This window comes from Anser anser (assembly GCF_964211835.1).
Source record: "Anser anser genome assembly, chromosome: 1".
Taxonomy (NCBI): Eukaryota; Metazoa; Chordata; class Aves; order Anseriformes; family Anatidae; genus Anser; species Anser anser.
Window position 1 is genome coordinate 184,390,650 of NC_139720.1, and position 21,551 is coordinate 184,412,200.

A 21,551-nucleotide genomic window follows, 5' to 3' on the forward strand; every position below is an offset into this window, starting at 1 on the left:
TGTATTTGCTTAAACAAAAATTTATTCTGAATTGCATTAACACAAAGCATCTGGCTGGCTTTATAGGTACATACCTCATTTGCTCTTGTGGAAAGGGGTGAAATAAAGCAACACTGTGAATATAACAGCAGTACTGGGGGAGATTCCAGGTTTCGTTTCTAACTGCTGTCCCGTATTTATTTAAAATCACAAGTGCTCTTAAAACACAATAGCTGGCTATTTTTAATGCTGTGACCAAACTTTGATTAAAGCAGTTTTCTTACTGTTGGCCTTATTTCCAACTTAAGGCGTGACTAAAATGACAAATATAGGATATTTAAATACATTGGTAAAGAATGTGGATTTAATATATGTTAAGGTGCATTTTTGATTATTTTTATCAACTTTACAAATATCATTGTCATTGAACTTTTCTTCTGCAGAGCAGCAAAGCAACTTGTCTTAGACACACAAGTAGACAAACATTGTCTTTATTAGCTTTGCAGCTACTAGATTGGGAAGTGCAGTTACTAAATCCTTTTTCAGCTGTGCTTTTGTTTTCAGTAGCTGTGTTTAGTTCGAATAATCTAAAATTTTGTTAAAGACTTTTGGAAAATAAATGTCCAAGCCTTGCCACTATTATCTTCCAGTGCAGTATACGAAGGAGTTAAGTTTTTAAAATAAAGCAACAGTGTGAATGATGTTCCAGCCTCTGCAGGAAGAGCTGTGACAGCCTGAAGTATTTCAGTGCTGCTTATCATGGGAAAACTTATTTCAGTGCCTCTCTGACAGTAAAGCCATTTTTCTGAGGAGACTGACAGAACGCTGAAAAGGGAAGTTTTTTCTAAATTGATAATAGAATGTTTCTGAATAATGAGTGAACGCAGAACTCTGTGGCATTGGCCAGGAGGATATCTTTTGTAAAACTAAATTATGTAAAGCGGACATAATGAGTTCTTTGTCTATCAGCATGGTCTTTAGCTACCAGTCATTGTAGAGAGCCCCAAAGAAAACCCGTGGGTTTTTTAATGCCTAGTCTTTTTGCACTACCACATTGGTCTACAGCCACGTATAGAAACAGTTGTGCAACTTTACTGGGTTTTTATTGTTTGTTTGTTTGTTTTTGCCATCAAACACACTTGGTTCAGGAGAAAAACATTACCACTACTGCTGTTAACAATCATGGCTTTGCAGTATATTTGCAATATATAAGATACGATACTACAAATGTCTTTGTCTGAGCTAGTTGTCTTTACAGTAAGCAGAAAGATGTAGGATTGTAGGGTTGTTTCTTAAAACAGATCCAATAAATCACAGTGAAAGAGCCTGTTTTCTCTCTACTGATTTACGGTGAGAATCCCAATGAGTTATTCAAATGTCCGCAAGTCAGGTAAGACAAATCCGATCCTCTGTGTCTGGAAATAAAACAGTTCCAGGCAAAATACAACCCTCTTATCAGGAGGTGGATTTCGCCTCTAAAGGCTGTGCCTCCCAGCGTTCCCTTCCCTTTCATATTCCATTCACAATGACAAAGCAATTCCCTGAACCTTCACAGAAATGACAAGTGCATACAGCTTAGCACCTTATTTCTTTTCATGTGCAGTCTTTCAGCCATTTCTCTGCTTCCTGAAGGGGAGGGATCCAGCCCTGACTGGGTGCAGTATATATCGAAGCTTCCTACTTCATGGTGTCTTGACATTAACGGGGTAATGCTCAGCCCTGGCTCCATAAAGTAATGTGGAAGGCATTTGGCAGCGTTCCTAAATTCCTGCTGTTTAAACATGAGGAAGCAGATCACTGTTGCATACCAGCATTGATTTATAGAAACCGAAGGCTGTGAAGAATCCTTCCATTTAAACTAAGCAGGCGACGCAGGAGTTTTTGCGTTCCCAGTTACATGTTTGAGCCTAGTCACCCACACGAAGGAGGCCACCAACCTGTCAAATATAGTGTTTAAACGTTGTTTAAAATATTAACCACTTCTTTGCTAAGTCCTTCATGAAGGTATACTCCTTTGCATTTGCGCATGTGCTGAATGCTTTAAAGATTTTGGATAACTTCACAAAGCTTAAGAGTTAGCACTTGGGTTTTATTTTGATGCCTCCACATTTTCCTTCCAATTCAAAGACCACAACCTTACTGAGTCTTGAGACAGCAGCCGCGCATTGACCATGGTCGATTCTCTCAGAAAGAAAACAGATTTGCAGGCACCACTACTCCCCATGATAAGCACACCTGAATACAATTTAACAGGCCTACAGCATCCTACTTCTCCGCTACAGCACTGTTACTCTGTAATTAGAAGCTTTGTGGTTATGTTGCGTCAACAGTGCTGCTAAGTTCCTGAAGAAGGGGATTTAAACTTCTGGGAGAATTCTTCCAGCAGCTCCATTAGCTTCTCCTCGTCTCCTGGTGGACTGTGGGTGCTTGCTAACGGTAAGTGTGTAGGGACTGGTTGCCTGTCTGGAAGACAGAAAAAACAAAATCCTTATGAATATATTTAACTACCTCTTCTAGCATCACACAGGAGATTTTTCTGCTAGACTTTATATTTTCCAAACATATTTTATGGACTTGAAGCCAGAAAATTTACCTTCTAGGTTTCTGTAAACAATGTTAGTTATGTATACCTTCCAAACCAGAAATTGAACTACTTTCATTTGTATTCGGGAACTAGAATTACTGTCCTTTTGCACAATATGGCTCAAGAGTGGGAAGTGAGATCTCTTTTGCAGCTGGGACAAGATAAAGGAATGTCTTGTGGGGTTTACACCTGCTCTCTGTCACTAGTTGAACTCCTGTAGGACCAGTAACTTGAGGTTACTGTTGCAGGAAGAGGTTGCTTTTTCAACATCAGACATGAATTTTCCTTGTCTCATGCATAGAGCTTCTAGTGCTACACAAATTCCCCAGCTGCGACGTTGTAGCTTAGATTATTTTCAGTCTTAAAATGCTTATTTTCATCCTTAATAATAAATGCTTAAATTCTAAATGCTGAAGAACTGCTAATTACTCAACTGCCAGAAGTAACATATATCCAACATAAAGGTGTGTGACTAAACTCAGGCTGTTACTTCGATTGGTCTTCCAAATCTTGTTCTTCTCATTCACTCAGTGTGAATATATCACTGCCCATAGGAGGGGATGTTTCTCTCCAAAAGCACAGTATCTAGAGCCTAGGAGCCTAGTGGCAATGCTCTTAGATGTCTGTGAAGCAACTGTCAGGGCACTGGTGCAGCGCTGTTACTCTGTTTAACAAGTCCAAGGCCTGCAGTAGCCAGCTGAGACTAGAAGAAGAAGCTGTTCCAGCACTGGGCAGCAGATTTCTCTGAAGACCTATCGAGCTTCCCAGGGGAGCAGAGACGTTCGCTCTCTTAAGAGCAAATGTTATAACTGGCTGCACACACCACATAGCCTCTGCTCGTGGAAACCTGAGGAGAGAGAGACATGCAGAGGGACATCCCCTTTTCCACCACCAAATATGAATTGCTTCCTACCTGAGCGGAGTGTTTCAAATATCTGGTGCTAAACTTTGGGAACTGTGTGTGAAACCCAAACTCAGCATCACGGGAAGGATGCTTCCGGGCTTTGGAAAGCAGGGCTCCATCAAACATTTTTTTATTTATTTTGGCAGATGCAGAGAATTCTGCTTGTACAAGCTCTCGCTTCCCATATTTATTCATCAGGAGAAAAAAAAAATGCTGGTTTGCACTCAAAGGGAACAGAATAAAAGGGAACAGAGGAAACAGAGAAAAGGTGTTACTGATTCAGGAAACAGCCGTCTAGGACTAGAAAAGCAGGGTCTGTGCTCAAGTGCTCCAGCATGCAAAGCCCTTTACTGAAGGGGCCCAGAGATCCTGCACTCTGAGCTGGGGCTTCCATAGGGCAGCTGGAGACAGAAAAAAAAGTCTGACTTCATCCCTATTCAGTAAGCACGTAACAAGAAACTTCTCTTCCAACCTTAAAAGCCATCACGCAAGCACCGAAGCTCTCAAAATCACTACGTACAGCTGAAGAGCCAAGGTGTGCTCCCTGTTAACTAAAGCTGGAGTTAAACAAAGGCCGAAGACGGGAGCCCGGTGGGATTCCAGAGCGGGATGAGCTGAGCAGAAGCGTTAGGTCCAGAAGGAGGTAACAGGAGTAGAAAAAAGGCAACACCTGGTTCTACAAAGCAGAATGACCAGCTAGGAGGTGTGGTTTCTGCACGCGCACCAGGATGAGATGAAAAAGGTCTGGTTAAGCATGCAATTGCCTGGAAGGAGACAGAAAGGATGAGGTCAACCCAACTCAGAAAGCCCAGACCTGCATGCTCTGACCAGAAATCCCAGTGAATCAGGATTTCACAGCCAACAGCAGTACTGGGCTCCTGTGAGCAACTACCCCGAGCTCTGCCTTTCTCCCACTGGACTGACCCGCAGCACCATTAAAAGACAGCTCTGCTTCCAGCAAGATGCCTGCAATCTGCCGGGGAGAAAAGGGACTCTGGCCTATTTTTTCCACTTATGCCCCATATTCTAGCAATGCCAAAAAAGCCACTGTGTTCAAGCCTCTGCCCAGCTTCGGAGAAAGAGGGAGCTGGCAGTTTCACACCAGCGTGGAGAGGCAGGCAGAAGAGCCTGTTAAAACAAAAGCAACCCTCAGTGCTCTGTGAGAAGGCTGCTAGCTTCCCAGCATCGTGAAAGATGCTGTTTGACTGCTGTGATTTACCTTCCCTTGGCACAGTCCTGCATGCAGCCATCTTCATTTAAAAAAAAAAAAAAACAACTCCCTAAAGAAATGCTCAGAAGCCTGTATCAGATGATTTAGAGGACAAAAGCAGGAACATAACAGTTTAATACAGTCTTCCTCTGGTTGCACAGTGCTCACTTAAACCTTTAGTCTTGGAACGACTTTCAGAAACACTTGATCCTTTGACAAACTGTTGCCAGGCCAAGCCTTCATCCCCTTCCAGGCCAGATGGGGATCCTACAGTTCCAGGCAGCTTAGCTGTCTCCACTGATATGCAAAGGAAGACGCTGCTGCCTCACCTTGGAAGAACAAGCCGCTCGGTAGCTTTGTTGCTTCAGATGATACTGCCAGCCACACAACAGTGTCAGCTCCCTGGGCCTCTGTGCGCAAGCTGTTCTTCATCTTCTGATAGAAATCTGGCATCGAGGACCTCACAGCTAGAAAGAAGAACAATGGGATGTGGTCTGCCATGCAAGGCTTTTATGATTTAAAAGAAAATGCTAAAAAGTGCCATTGTGAGTTTACAATGAAGAGAAGGCATCTCGAAGTTTATGAAGAAGTATTTCCACATAGCGAGGGGTATGACGGTGGTGGTGTAACAGTGCTATGGTGCCAGGTGATCAAACAGCTGTTTGTTTGGGTCAAATGGCAGGGAGAAAGCTACAAGGAGGTGAGAACAGGATCGGCCAGAGGTTTCTGATCCAGTTCCATTCTAAGTCCCAAAGAAGTTAAACATGGGGGAAACAGAAATACCACAACACAGGTATTCTGACAGGATTTTTAGCTCTTATTTTCACACCAGTTTTAGGAAAACAATTGCAGCATAGTATTTCAAAATCTTATGCTGAGCGGTACCAACTACATTATCCATGTTTAAGCACTGGCTTCTTTTTATTTTGTCCAACAGATGATGATTGAGGGCCTGTCCCCTGCAGCTGTTTATTTTGGGGGGCTGGAGCGGCCTTGAACTTTAAGGTGGCAAAACTTTAAAGCTCATTAGGTTTGGAAATACATGAACTATGTGCAAGAATAAAAAGGTTTTAAAGAAAAGGCAACGCTAAGGTATTTATTTTGAAAGCACAGCTTTCAAGCCTGAGTAGAGGGGTTTAAATGCTTCTATTATCAGAAACAACTCTGGCAAACTGTGTCTCCAGAAAAGACCTAGATATTGGATTGCTAGTCCACGTCCCAAGCTTGGGTGTTAGGGGCTGGGAGCACGTTGTGGTACACAACCTGCATACCGGATAACTCATGCTGGCCCTCCTGCTGAGACACAGTCAGCAAAGAACAGCTGCAGCTCAGACAAAGGGCTGTCCAGCCAAACACACCGCTTCGCGAGGGCCGTAAATGTCTAGAGGAAGAGCAGAGGAACAAGGCACGCACACCTCCTTTTGCACTGCCCTTCCAAATTCCCAACATCTGCCTGTTGGTACTCACAGAGGCAGAATCTGTGTGTCCCACTGCAGAACTTAAAAGTTAGCTTAAAGCACTCTGGCTTTGCTGTGCATTTGCCCACGTGGGGCTGCCATCATTCACAGCCCTTTATTATTCTCCAGCTATACACAGAGGGCAGGTGCTGTGCCCTCTGAGAGAGAACAGGGTTACCAAGTGGTACCACACTACTGTAAGCACCAGTTTAGAGCCAAGAAATCGCTGCACCTGCTAGAGGAATTTACCAGAAAGTCTCATTTCTCTTTGCTTTTAGATTAATCTGGAAAGAAAAAAAAAGCCAACAGAGTGTCACGCAGATGATACCTGGAGTGTCTGCCCAGCCGGGGTGCATAACAGAGAAATGGATGTTTCTGTGAGTTTTTGCCCATTGTTCTGTCAGGACAACTTGCTGTCTCTAGGATAGAGCAAGAACAGCCAGACTAGCATCAAGTTCAGTAGCCTGTCCCCGAGTTTGTTCCCAGGGAAATAAACTACATCAAATGTGCTGTGAACATCAGAGCATTTATGTATAGCAGAGAGATACCCTCACTCACCCTGACTGGGATTAGTGGGTGATTCTGTCAGAGACCAGCACGATCACTGCAATCCATATCCTAGCTGCAAGCTTATTTTTACAGCAGTTTCACTGCTTTTGCTCACCAAGTCCACTTGCTGCAGACTGCAGGGAAGAGCTGAGCAAGCAGAAAGGGCTTTTCAGCAAAAGACAGTTCTCTCCTTTGAGACTTAAATCAAATGAAAGCCACGCTCCCCGTGCAAGATGATATGTGCTCATAGTAAGCGCATGACATCCACTGAAGATTACTGCCCGTGCATCTCTGTACAGGTTGGATGCAGTGGAAAAGCCACAATGATTTCTTTTTTTATTATTTTTGCAAAGCTTTCTGCAAAGCAGACGGTATACAAGCCACCTAGCAAAGAGGTTGTGGGCTTTGTTTCCAAAACCACGGACTGTACCTTGTTCTGGGCGTACACCATCGTCCCATCAAATGTCCCACTTCCTGACTGCAAATCAGATACGTTCAGTTTTTGAACTAGCATGCCCCCAGAAGAGACAGTTATCTGTAATCAAATGAATGATAAACAAATGAACAAAAACCCCAAATCAACAACTCCCCAGCATGATTACTCATGCATGCAATGTGATCTTCAGGACATATTTTTAAGTTCCTCAGGGCAGGAACCCTCTGCATACTCTTTGCACTGTGCTTGTACTCATAGAGGGAGCTTACCTGGAGATGAGGTGGAAGAAATATTTTTTTAAAGAAAAACAACATTGATTTTCATTCAAAATGGTGTCAACCCCGTCAGGGATCGATTTGTCCTTTTTCTTTTTGAAAAGCAATGGGGAGAAAGAAAATAGCAGAATATATAAGCTAATTAGAAAACAAGAGATACTATATAAAACTTGGGAAATTTCATTTTAACAATGTACTTGCTGGCCTGTTTTACACCAAGTCCTACGAAATTCTCTTATGCCTATGCTCCTGCTGTAAGTACTTTGCACCACTGCAGGAGACAACTTGCCCCAGGGAAAGGAAAAGGAGAAGTTTCCAGAAGTGTTTTACTCCGCTTTCCAACGAAGGGCTCAGGGCAGCAGGCAGGACCTTTGCCTGGGAGAAGGAGCTTGTTGTTGGCAAAATCCAAGAGGATTCTAGAGATGCTTATAGCATTATAAATAATCCTGCATTGCTAACATAGTCAAAGGGATGCTGTCACAAACCACAAGGAAAGAACCCTAAAATTCCACTTTTCAACAGCATCACAAACTCACCACTCTGGCGTCAGCTTCTTTTTCCAGGAGGGGCAGCAGGGCCGTTGTCAGAATGTACGTACCTACAAGACAGACAGACATGAACGTTAATTTATCTTTTTAAAAAGCTTTCTTTTCTCCCTGCCCCCTACGACAAAAATACAAAGTCTTATTTCTGAAACTTCAGTGGGGTTTAATGATTTTGGTGCTGCTTTACTTGTAACGTGCCTATTCAACTCACAGCTGTCCGTGTTGCTTCATACTTCTCCAAAGGCACATCTGTTATTTTACAGACTTCTGTGTGTCTCGTACCTACAGAACAAACTGCTGGGTACACTCCAGCCCGGCCTTTGAAGGCAAATACGGATTTCCTTGGGGAGGGGAGGCGACACCAGGGAAGAAACAGGGAAGGTATTTCCCCTCTGTGCATGCCATATACACGTCTACGCTGCACAGCGAACAAGAGAAGCAAACCACGCTTCTCGTATGCACTGGAGACTCATCCATCACGCCAAGCGACTTCATGGTGAAAAGGCAAAAACATCACAGAGAACCCCAACACTTCAGGATCCTGCTGCACATAAAAACTGCCTCGTAAATCCCCAGCATGACAGAAGATCAGGAGCCCCTGGGGGGAAAAAATATTCATATTGTGTGTCCGAGGCTGAGCTAGGTTTACTTGGGGAAACTTAACTGTATCCTTCCCCACTTCAAGCACGTCCAAGTAGCACAAGTTGTACGCACAGCCCAGATATATTCCATCACAGCTGTTACCATGACCAGCAGTTTGTTATTCACAACACTGTTCATCTGCTCATGTGTTTGGTTCAGACACACCTAGTGCTGTTTCACCCATTCAGTTGCATTACAGGGATTTTTGCTTGTTTTTATCTCTTACGAGCGATTCTTTCTTTTTTTTTTCCCCACTTAAAACTGTACTTAAAAAGTTCTGTTTAATTGAAAATGAACCCAGCCTCACTCAGTCCAGCATTTCTGTGTTGAGTACTACACTTCTCCCCTGTCTCTCCAGAAATGGCCCGAGTTCAACAACTCTCTGTCAGCTACAAACGTATTTTTTTCCATGAGCCACCGAGGCCGTGTTTTTCACTAGACATGAAGACTTCAGCATGCGTCTTTGTAACCTCTCTTCCACAGAGGCAATGAGATCACCCAGTTGAAATACAGCATGTTTATAAATATGCTAGTGAAGTTAAATGCTTGGTGAACAAACTCCTTGGTTCCCCTGTCAGTCACAACAGTCCTCATTTTCTCTGTATCGTCAGCGGGACATCCATATTCACACGATATATTTAAAACACAAGCAAATGAAGCAAAATGAAGGCACAGCAGATGAGTAAAGGCAGCTTGTCTTCAGCAGAAGATGCAAGCAAAGGCATTTATTTGCCAGTGAACAGAGAGAGCCCACGTGCATCCCCTGGGAGCGGCGGGGAGACCGTGCCCGACACTACCACGAGGACGAGGACTACCGCCGATTGTCATGGGGACTGCCGCGGTGTAAAAAAACTAAAACGGCAGCACTCCAGCACACGCCAAGAGCCTGGATTAAATTTTGATTCGCTGTGGCTTCTTCAAATGCAAAGCGCCATCACGTCCTGCTTAAACCCGCTGCCTTTCCCGAAGGCTGAGCTGCAATGCAGCAGCCACGCCGATGCTCAATTTTACCATCCCATGGATTAATTTACACTTCCGAGGGGCATCAGTTTTGTTTGGTAATCCTAAAGGGATGCAAAGACAGACGCATTAACACCGCCTCATTAATGGTCAGGCTTCGTCTTGTTTTCCAGATGGATGAGAGAAACGCTCAATGCCAAAAAATCCTGCTTATAGCATCCACAGCTTGTCAGAAGTTTGTGTGTTTATTTAAAACCACAAACGAACTGCAAAGCCGTCCTCTCTCCCTCAAAATTATTAGGAATTCAGTAAATCCGCCGTAGCCAAAATATTCGGACTTTGCCCTGCAAAACCAGTCACTCATCTGCTTTGAGACAGCGTGAAAAGACTGATTTTGATCCCAGCCTCCTACGGTAGGCATTAGGGTCTCAAAGTACTCACAGATGTGAAGCATCAGGCACTACGACTGAAGTGTTTCATTCCTCCTCCTCCTGCCCCAGTCTTAGGCGTCCAGACACAAATTCCTTAGTATTTTAAAAAAAATACTTTCAGATGTTATATATTCATATTCGCATGGGCTGGCCTGTCAGGCAAAACAGCCTGGACAAGAAACTTAGTGGCATGAGATTAATACAGCATATTAGTGGTTGGAATACATCATTCTCAGTTTAAACCTCTGCATTTTTACCCACGTAAAAGCTGGCGTGTAGCTTGACTGTTGTGTTCAAGTTGATAAGAGCAATGCTAAATCCAGCCGGTCCTGTACCTCACGGCACACATTTTGCCAAGCACGGCTGTGTTGCAGCATGCAGCAATACAGGAATGAATTTCTGAGTAAAAGGGCACGCCGAAAATGAATGATTTGCCTGCCGCAGTCCTTATAAAAATATGAATTGCACTGACAGTATAAAAATGAAAAAGGAAAATGTTGTTATTTTTAGTTGTTTGGTTTTTTTTTGTCAGGAAAACCAAGGTACTGATTTGGTAGGAGGGATGACAATTCCCCTCCTCCCACCCCTCTTCAGGAAATCAAGGCAAGATCCAAATTATTTATATTTTTGCTAGTAACTGATTATTAATATCAATGTACTGGACATCTGCCTTCACACCTGCCTTCACATCTGCCTGCATTCTAGGATGTGTCTTCGACACAAAAATTTTTGTCTGTTAAACCTCCTCCCCCAGAGTTTAGTTAAAATAACTGTTTCAAATATGATTAATCCTTAATTATCACTGTGTTCAAACTGTACAGATTTTTTTAGGTTTCTTTTTCTTTGTTGTTTAAAAAGACCAAGAGAGAACCCAGAGGGGTATGGAGGGAAAGCTGATGACCACCACTGGAAAAGCAACGAGCATTGGGCAGCCTGGCGATCCTGCCCCTCCACCGACGACCTGGGTGATTCTGCCAGAAACAAAGGAAGACTTTTTTTTTTGGAAAGACAAAAAGTTTCAATAATATTGGGGCTATTCTGGTGAAAACGTGCCCTTGTCTCAAGCAGATACACAGTAAATGGAGCTGCTTGGCTAGGACACAGAGCAACCAGGAACGTTTGTGCCTGAACAGCTCGCCTGGACCATGACCCATTTCTTGCACAGGTCTGCGGAGTGCCCGTGGAGAAGAATTACTTTGAATTACTCAAGCAGGAGCCTGTCTCCATCACCCAGCTCAGACCTGGCAGGCAGGGAGCTCTGAGTACACCCACTACACGGTGCTGGACACCCGTCTGCGCTGCCTGCATCAATGCACGTGTGACGGAGGCCAGACTTTTCCCACCTTCTGAAGGTATATTGCCTGCGTTGGCCTGAAAGCTTGGCTCCCACTGGTGTAAAGGTGAAAAAAAAAACACACATTTTTGCAGTAAAACGGTACATAACACTTGCCTTTGAAAACGAGCATTTGCTGTGCCATAAAGGAGCTCAGCAAGACGAATGGAGGAGCAGCAGGAATGCGGAAGCGGGTGAGTAAGCGTCCGGTCTGTCACCCACATGTCCAGGATTTCTTCTTGCCCTCGCTGATCTCTGCTGAGGTGAGGAAGCTAGAGAAGCCTACTGGACAAGTGACAGCCCTGTTCCCTGCAATGAGGCTTGACACAGTCCTCGCTGGCCACGTTTTCTCAAGTTAAAGAGGCTCCTGGGATCGTTGCACAATGCCTTGTAAAGATAAACATCCCCTCTGCATTTGCTTTTCTTTGTAAAAATTCCTGTAAGTTTTACGTCTCGAAGCTGAGCTCACATCATAGGAAATCATGGACAAACCAGTGTAATTCCAGTCTTTCCTATAAGGATACGGTTACCCCACTATTACAAGCCATTCAACCGACTCTATCACATGGTAGATTAGACAGAGTGGGTTGTCAGTCTGTGCATTACACGTGGTGATTCCAGTAAAAATGTTGTGTGGCACTTCATCAGAACACACTTTGTTCACACACACTCCCTCCCAAGTGCTGATCACAGTAATGTTTATTTAGGTTTCATATTTACTTGGACTAAACCAAAAACCCCCCAAAAAAACAAACTGAATCACTATGCATTCCCTTGTGTCTTGTGTAAATGTCCCACTAGCTTTGACATCTTCTCAATTTAGTTGAGTGATCAGATATCGTGCTCTAATTTGCAAGACCCATTTTTAACTCCATACAGTGAACTCCTCTGTCTACGTGTATGAGCAGCAATTTTGTGTTTCACAATCACAAGAAGAAACCTCAATGGTCGAAGTGTAGAAAATGAGGAGCTGTTATGGAAATAAACATCCAACTCATACACAAGTTGTTTAAAAAATATATTCTAAAATCAGCTGGGCTGCTTCATAAAGTCCTTGATAAAATTAGGCTGCCTTTCACAAGACCTGGAATAGAAGTTGAGGAACTGTGGAAAACTCAGGTCTTGCTGGAAGGTAACTCTGCTTGTTCTTGTAACAGATAACTCACCATGGACCTCGTCCTCTCCACAACAGCATAACCAAAGTGAAATCCACCCCCCTGCAATGGACAGAAGCCTACAGTGTATCAGACACGGGTCTTTCCCACACAAGGCTACGCGTCTGTCTGTATTAGAATACGAAACTAAGCAAAACACAGAATAGCCATAACAGAAAATATAAACTAAGACCGTGAAGGCAGACTTCCAAAATGCTGCTGTTGTAACTCATCTGTAGCCTGCTAAAATCTGGAGGAGTCCTTACGATTCATATGCTGACATGCTTTATACACTACATATGCTTTAAAGGTTTAAAGTGACCCCAAAACCTGTACTTTAAATTGATTTATAGTGAAAAATATTGTTTCAGCAGAACTAATACTGTAAAGCCAGTACCTGTTTATAGCATCAAATTAATTGATGATGCAAATTACTGCAGACCCAAGTGTCTTGGTGGAGTCTAGAATAGTTTTTGCTTCATGTTCTATCTGGCAATTAGTGGCAAATTGGTGGTGAGGTTTTTAATCTGCTAACACTCAGATAAGGGCAGGCAGCCAGCACCACACTCAGTGGAGTTTTCCATCTGCCTGAGCTTTGCATTATTATTAGGAACAGAGCTATTTCAACTGTGAAAAAAGTGGGAACAGAAAAAAGTTGTATTGTACATATTTTAATGGCTCATTCATCTGGTAAAAATCAGTTAAATAAATTGGCTTGCTTTTCTTATGTCCGAGTCTTAAAAAAAAAAAAAAAAATCTGACTTTCCCTTGACCTGGTTATCTTGTCAAGCCTTCAATTTATGCAGTTTCAAGTAAGAGACAGCCCTGAGCCTGTTTCCTGAGTACAAGATCAGGAATGAAGATTTTAGTGTGCTGTCTCTGAGGGCCAATTCCACCACACTACCAACAACTGAGAGAGGATGGGAAGAGCTAATGAACATGAAAGACAAAACTAAGGCCTCCATTTCCCCTGAATTACAAAGCTCAGCTCAGTAAGGGCTCCCCTGTGTCCTGGGAATCTAGAATTCAGTACTGTTATTAGTTTTACAACTATATTCAACTTCATTCCTCTATGTAGCACCTCTCATCAGTAAGTCTCAAAGCTCTTCAAAAAGAAAACCGGTATCGCAGTCTCCTTTTCACAGGTACGGCTGTCTGCAGAGATCAAGCACTGACCCTATGGCAGATCCAAGCTGCCTGACTCCGAGTAGCTCAGACCACAATCTGCTAGGCAGCACTGGCTTGGGTGAGACACCGGTTAGTTCTGGTTTATGTGGAGGGAAGAGACTGAAAGATATCCATGCAGGTTAGGCAATTTGCCATCGATGAGCTGTACAGCTGTTATGGGAGAGAAGCATTTATTTCCTCCGTCCCTAACCCTCCTTGCACACAGAGCAAACACGTGCAGCTATATTATTAAAACAAGGGAGCAGAGGAGGTTTCATTAGACTGAGAAAAAGATGCATACTGGGAGCATCATTTATTTATCTCTGAGCGTGTTTTAGCATCCCTTTTGCTGGGAAGTAGCAATAAAATGTAACATATATGTCACTTCTCCACGTCAAGCACAAAGATGAGCTAAGTAAAACTACAGCAAGGCAGGCCCCAAAATAGAGAAACAAGGATTGTTTCAGCTAAATTTCCAGTGCTTCAACAGGAACACACTTCTGTTGCAACCAACACGGACAGTTTTTTCTAAAATGACCGAATAGTCTTTGTTTGGGTTTTACTAAAACAAAATAAAATACAGCAAGTCTCATCAGAAGAAATGATTGCTTGTCGTTGCCCTGCTCCTGGATGCTGCCCTGAGTACAAGGCCAACCCACGGGAGGAGACGCAGGGGTAACAACACACAGAACAGAAGGACAAAGCACAAATACAACCTGCCCATCGGCAGCTGCAGCTCCCCAAGAAACCAGCCTGCGTTACCCCAAGGCGCTCACTCAATTTCATGCTGAAGGTGTGATTCAGTCCACAATGTGCCGTTACAGACTTGTGCCTGGCTAGCACTCCCACATTACAGCCCGAGTGCTCCACAGCTTACTCTGCTCGCTACACCTTCATCGAGCTCTGGTAATGACAGCAACAATCCCTGTGGATCTAGCAGGGAAAAAAGGCAAGGTATTTTGACAGCAACAACAGAAGCACAACGAGCCACGCAGAGTTTGTGCCTGAGCCCCATTTTAAGGATGCCAGGCACCAGCACAGACCTGTGGTGGGTCAGCACAGACACTGTTGGCTCAAAGCAGTTTACAATTTACAACTCAGATACTAAACAAACCCTACAAAGGCTCGGCCATCGACCCACATTTCACGTTTTTGTAACCTTCACCCACCTGCATATTCCACCAGAGAGGACTCTGCACCTCCCAGTTCAGCAAGCTGAATTAGCCAGTCAGTGGCGTTTCGCATTGATGGGGGTTTACTTCCTTTTTTAACCAGCACTATTTTTGTGCATAATCCATCTTAGCTATCAGAGGACTTTTACATTCATTTTTGCCCACTACGTCCAACAAAAGGTCAGGCTATAAAGTATGTTTCACGAGTCAGGTGATCAGTTAGGACTGAACTCTACCATCCATTTTGCAAAATATCTGAAAGCAGACTAACAAGGCAGTCAGGAGGAAAATACCCCTAGCCTGGATTTAAAAGTTTCAGAGCATTTTAGACCCCCAAATGAGCAATTCTCCAGCTTATGTAAACGTTAATCAGGTATCAGCTGCAGAATTCACAGACTGTGCTCTGTAATTAAAGCATTTTATACTTCAGAGTCTTGCATTCTTAGATAGTTACAACCTACACACTCCTTTATTAGACCAGAGCTAAGATTCAGGGTAAAAACAAATAGTCAAAGAAAGATGAAAAGAATGCCTGCATGTGAAAACCCAAAAAAAAAAAAGCTTAATAACATTTCATCTTATTTTTAGAGAAATCAGGCAATCACAAGTTATTGTTTCTGTGCTGCTGACAAGAGGGGGAAAGCTGCAGATTTTCAAAACATGGGCCAGGCTTTAGCTTTTCTGGGGAGAAAGGCAGGGAGAGGAATTCAGTTTGTTCTCTCAGACCACATCCTGGTTTACAGCCAACCTATTTACCAGCCATGCCTAATTTAGCCGAGGATTTCTCTAGGAACCTATAACCACAGATAGTTACTGATCCAGAATTAACTTCTCCAAAGTGAAGCATGCCCAAACAGTACACGGTGCTTAGGGAAATGACTTGACACAGCATCTACCCTGACATGCATTTTTCCATAAAACTTTCTCCTACCGTGACTCCGACAGGCATGATTTATTACCCCACCTCTGGCTTTGAAGGAAAAAGCCTGTGCTGTTTATAGCACTGGTCCTCCAACGTGTTTGACTTACAGGCACAGAAGTTTAGCACAGAAGCCTTCCCTTGCACAATCTCCTCCAGCTCAACGAAGTCTCACTCTATTCTTTAGCTTCGAAAGTTAATTCTTATTGTTGACAAGAGAGAACCAGCCCAAGCAAACAACTCACTCCTTGTTCAAACTCTGCAGAGGTTGGACAACAGAGGATGACTTACCTGATTTACCTCGCGCTCAAATGTGCACTCACCTCCTTGACCTTCTTATACACTCAGGCAGCAAGTGGTACACAAATGAATAAAGATCTGTACATAACCTACCCAGGTTACAGTACAAGCACTTTCCTAATTCACAACAACCATAATTCAGCTTCCTCTACCACGTTCCTGCAGCTTGATTCTGCTGCATACTCCTAGTGAGGCTGATTTACAGCCAGGAAAGCAGAACTTGCTGCTTCTACTTGTGTGATAAAATCTGATTCAAGTGATGCACCAGCACAGTACCTTAGCAATCAATTTCCTCAGTGTTTAAAACGACACAAAACCATGCTTTCATGTTCAAACTGTGGCACTTGTTTCACTCTGCTTCTCTCTGCAAGAGCTACATCTTCACACACTGCTGAATTTTTGTCTGACAGACCACCGGGGAGTTAAACTAATTTAAGGGGAATACATTTTCGCGAGGTAGAAGTCATGGTATTTCTATAGCCAGGGGAAAATTGATGGCAAAATAAAACTCATTTTGAATTCTGACCACAAGAAACAGAAGAATGTTAGTGAAAGATTAATTCGAAGAAAATGAAAACTGTGCTTTTACGCTTGAATTTTTAATTGTCAGCTTAATGTACTCGGACTTGCAGAAAAACAAGCTGTGTGTGCCGTATCAGCTAAGCACAAGATATTTATACCCAAAATGTTGGTTTTCAGAAGTAAATAGGAGTTAAGAAAGCTACGCAGGAACAAAGCTACGAATAAATAAAACCCAACAAGGGTTTCCAGCCGCTGAATGCTTAGCTCTGTAAATGTCCAATCTCTACAGCCCAAGCTTCTCCCCTTCCTCATCGCAGATATTGATGAACAGGAGGAAAACACAGAAACACAGCACAGCTCCTCCTTCATGTGTCACTTCTTTACGTACTAAAGCCAGTCTCCTGGGAAAACCACATCCCTGCGTGGAAGCAAAGGGAAACGAGAGTGACAGGACTGCTGTTCGATGCACACACCGCACCTCTCTTTGCAAAAAGTGCAGCTTTCAACCTTCCAGATATCAATGGCAGCAGGCAGCTTTTCTCCCTGCTGGCTGCCTGTGTGCTTGCATCTTGCCATGTTTTTAGGGGGGAACTTGCTGCTTCGCTCAGCGTTCCCTGCTCAGCCACACCTCCCTCCACTTGTTCTCCTTAATTTGTCCCTCTTACACCTCCACCATACAGCCCATTGGATACACCCCTTATATATGGAGTGCTTAAGACTTACCCCGTACTGCTCAGTCACTTGGCTGGGTGTTGTGTCTGCCTGAGGGTGCCCAGGACACTACAGAGGGTACAGCCTTCCTATACAGTGCCTCCATCATACGAATAGGGCTGTTCAGGACTACCAAAACGTATGAATGTCTCTTTAAGCATCTGAATGTGCTCTGAGCTCTCTCCAAGCCACAGGAGCACACTGATTACACAGGCTATCGTTAGTAGCACTGCTTGGAACGAAGTTTCCTATCAGATTTCAGAATCAATTGAATTAAATCTTATCTGTATTTGTCCACCGCTGCTATGATAAAGGCACTGATATGAGAAAAACTGAAAAATGGAGAAATTCAACAGTGACACTCCACACAAGCTGAAATACTTCTTTTCTTTCTCCCTCCCTGACAGAGCAACAATATGAACCCTCGTTGAGCAGGAATACACACCTCATGAACCCAGCTGTAAAGACACACTTTTGTAACCAAAAACAAGTACCATTTTTCAGAACTAAGCCTCCAACACTCACCCAAGGTGTTTGTTGCAAAGTTTTTCTCAAGTCCATCTTCAGTTAATTCTCTGTTGTTCACCATACATCCTGCATTGTTGATCTGTAAGACAACTCCTGTAAACAAAAGCAATCTACACAAGCAAGACTAAACATACAAGCAGCCCATGCTAGTTAGCTGGGTTTTGACACTACAACACAAAGCTACAGATTGTTTCTATAAACCATGAAACAGAAAACATGTGAGAAACTCAAAAGATGCAACTGAAAAATTACTGCATTTATCCCTCTCTCTTTTATAGTTAGATCTGTGCATGTGAACTGAGAATGGACAAGAGCAAACAGACCGTGGAGACTTCTGCAGCAGCATTTAGGGGAAATTAAGCAGAGAACTGCAGTAGTGATTGTGAAATCTGGACTACTTGCTGGATAAGTTCAGAGGACAGGCACTCCAAAAACAGACACACGACTTAAGAATGCAAACTTACCAACACGTTTAATTTATGTTCATTTTTGAATTGTTCAGCAAACTTCCAGATTTCCTTGGGATTAGATATATCCACAATATGGAAGAAGACGTTCTAAATGGAAAAAAAAAAAAGTAAGTTACAGTCAGCGTCAACAGTGAATAGGCCCTGTTCACCATTAAGGCCCGTCGAGGTGAAAAGCATTTTAAGTCATATGAAAAAATATATATATTCTCTCCAGAACAGATCTAAAACACTTCTGGTTAACATGCAAAACTGGGAAATCTAATTCTTGTCCATAAAACATGTTTAGTGATTTCATTCAGCTGCTGCTAAGCCATGGCTTTTTAATGTTGAATGCCTGGTTGAAGAGACCCCAGCTTTTATTTCTGCCTGGCAATCCTGCACGGGTACCCCACCCGACCCACGTGCTGCATGGCACAGCACAGATTCACCGTAAGGTAAAGCCCAGGAAACAGTGAAGCTCACAAGCCACGTGCAAATAGCATACTCAGACAGCCCTGCTTAGTTAAACGTATGTGATGGACAGTCAAGCAGAGCAGAGAACTAGAAAAGTACTGCAAAGCTTGCAAAACCTGCGTTGAAATGATTCATATAGCAACTTCTTTAGCTGAAAGCAACTTTCCAAAGCAATGCTCGAGGTCACAGCATTTGAAAAAAAATAGGTTGGAAGGGACCTCTGGAGGCCCCCTGGGCCCACCCCTGTTTCAAGGCAGGTCACTGGGATCAGGTTGTGCAGGGACATTTTCTTTATCTCCAAAGAAGGAGATTTGCCAGCCTCTCGAGGCAACCTGCTCCAGTGTTTGACCACCCCCAGGGTGAGAAAACAAAAATCCCTGCTATCTAATCAGAACTTTTCCCTGTGTTGCAATCTACATCTGCTGCCTCTTGTCCTTTCCCCGCACACCTGCCAGAAGAGCATGGCACTGCCTCTCTGCACCCTCCCATCACGCGGCAGCAGACCACAGTAAGACCCATCTCAGCCTCCTCTTCTTAATACTGAACAAAACCAACCCTCTCAGCCTCTCACACGCCACATGTCCCATCTCCCGTGTCACTTTGGCAGCCCTCCACTGGCCCTGCTCCAGCACATCAATGACTGCCTTGTCCCGGGGAGCCCCACACTGGACACAGGGCTCTTGCTGTGGTCTCACAAAGGCTCAGCAGAGCAGGGGATGTACTTCCCTCATCATGCTGGCTATAATCTGGCTCATACAGCCCAGGGTGTCCTTGGCCTTCCTTCCCCTGGGCACGCTGCTCCCTCAGGGTCATCTTGTCACCCCCAGGGCCAGAGATCATATTGTTTACTTCTCAGAGTCAGAGATCGTAAAGGCCAAAGACAAAGTGGCACCAGCTGCATGTCCAGCTGCTGACCTGCAGGGTGTGTATGCTCCTACCCATGTCCTTGCCTGTCACTGGAAGGATTTAGGAGTACTGCTTGGGTCCCTACGTCCCTCACCCCCTGTAACTGCTCGTGATACACCTTGTGAGGATGTCACTCCTCACAATGCCACCGGTGCCTACGTGGTTGTGCAACAAGGTGTTAGTCTGAGGGCCACACAAACCTCAGCAGACTCCCCACAACACCCTAGATTTGAGTCCTCAGCAAGTGACAAACCTCTCGGGACACCAAGCCAAGATGGCAGACCAGTGTCTCCATCCCCCACAGGACGGAGCCTCCAGCCATTATCACCCACCGCCTCCTCCTGGTGCTGACAAGGGTTGAGGCTCTGCCAGCTCCAGTGCCTCCCCTGACAGAGCTGCTTCCTGCCCTGTTACCATGGCACTGCACCTATCCTGCAAACGCACATCTGCAGGCTGACAACAAGCCTGCCTTCTCCTGCCAGCAGCCACAAACCTCCAGCCTTCCCCACCTTAGGAGTCTCCACCCACTGCTTCGTTGAGGACAGCCCCAGCTGTCCCTCTTCCACGCAACGTGGGGTTTGTGCCCTCCTTCGACTCCCTGCCAAGACCCTGTCCACCTCTCCCTGCAGTCCAACATCTGCCACGTCTTCCCTCTGGAGAGGTGCGTCACTGTGCCCGCTCCGTCAGCCTCGAGCAGTGTCGGGTGCCTTCTGCAGCACCTTTCCACCCTAAGCGAATCGCTAAGTCCCCATTAGCCACCCTACATTTTGAAATACTATGGGCAGGGATGTGGATGCAGTAAAAAAAAAAAAAAAAAAAAAAAAAAAAAAAAAGTTTGACATGAGAGCAAAGTTATAATTTTCCAACCCACTAAAGCCAGAAGTATTTTCTCTCTCCAAAACATCTACCAGCTTTTACTTCTTGTTAAAGGCAATTCTTTTGTTTTCTGTAAATTTCTGTCACCTAACAGAAGCACGGTAACATTTATCAGCATGCAAAAGCGATGTCAAATCCTACCCCTCTCCTGCATAGCACTTAATCTCAAAGACATACCACAGATAGTCTTATGGCGTATCCCTGGAAAAGGCAGTTCGAAGATAATTATGCAGAGAATACGAGAATACGTTCTCACTGAAAACAACAAATAATCATTAAAGGACCTCCTCTTTTCCCAAACTGTTTCTTTAAATACTCATTATACAAGCAGAAGAGATAAGTAAAGAAGCTGGGAAAATTATAAGGCATCGCTCCCAGCCTATAACTCTGCTTCCTTGAAGATAAAAACACTTGGCTTTTTCTCTTCAGCCATTGTATTTTAGCTCCTTATTTGAATTAGCTCAGAGTTTTCTCATTGTAATGCTCATTTTTGACCAAAAACTTGACTCTGTTCTCCACACCCGATACCTCTCTAAAAGCTTTCTACTTTTAGAGCTACTACAACCAACTACTGGAACAGAGGAGTAGGAGATTTGGGGGCAGATGTTCAATATTACAAGTGATTTCAGAGAGTGAAAAAGATCTAAAACAACACTTATCTGCTGAAGCCTGTCGTGTTGACTCAGAAAAAGGACCCACAGATCTGTTCCCTATAAAAGTCCTTGATGGCAGCAAAGTCATTCTCAAGGTGAAACCTAATCTCCATGAGTAGATCTAAATTAATAGATCAGGAGACCTTCCTAGTTCCCAGGTCAAGGTGCAGGTGCCTGCCAAATAGTAACTCCTTCCCAGCACTGACCTTTGGCATGTGTTGCTGTGGAAGCTGGAAAAAAATTCTGTTGTATATTACAACAGGATCTCTGTCCAGGTGACCAGGAAGAGTAAATTAGGTCTGGATGTGGCTTGTCAAGTTGCAGACAAGGCATTTTCTTAACTCCCTGGACTATTTCTGAATGGGTACTTGTAAAGAAGGATGTTCTTGTGAACAAATTATTAAACTGACTCTTC

The 21,551-nt window shown here is 43.9% G+C and overlaps 1 protein-coding gene across 5 annotated transcripts in view; it reads right to left on the reverse strand.

Annotated features, from left to right (window-relative positions):
- The window catches only part of DHRS12 (dehydrogenase/reductase 12), a 27,441-nt gene continuing 5,890 nt past the window's right edge, over positions 1–21,551 (reverse strand). For 2 of the 5 annotated variants that reach the window (XM_083828533.1, XM_083828537.1), the window contains 7 exons: positions 18,243–18,335; positions 17,776–17,857; positions 7,931–7,992; positions 7,114–7,218; positions 6,463–6,553; positions 5,007–5,144; positions 1–2,442 (listed from right to left, as the gene is read on the reverse strand). In XM_083828533.1, the coding sequence (XP_083684659.1) occupies positions 2,315–2,442; positions 5,007–5,144; positions 6,463–6,553; positions 7,114–7,218; positions 7,931–7,992; positions 17,776–17,857; positions 18,243–18,335 (699 nt within the window). In that variant the 3' untranslated portion in view covers positions 1–2,314. Of the gene's footprint in view, positions 2,443–5,006; positions 5,145–6,462; positions 6,554–7,113; positions 7,219–7,930; positions 7,993–17,775; positions 17,858–18,242; positions 18,336–21,551 lie in introns of those variants that run through there. The other 3 variants (XM_083828534.1, XM_083828535.1, XM_083828536.1) reach the window with 3 other exon arrangements.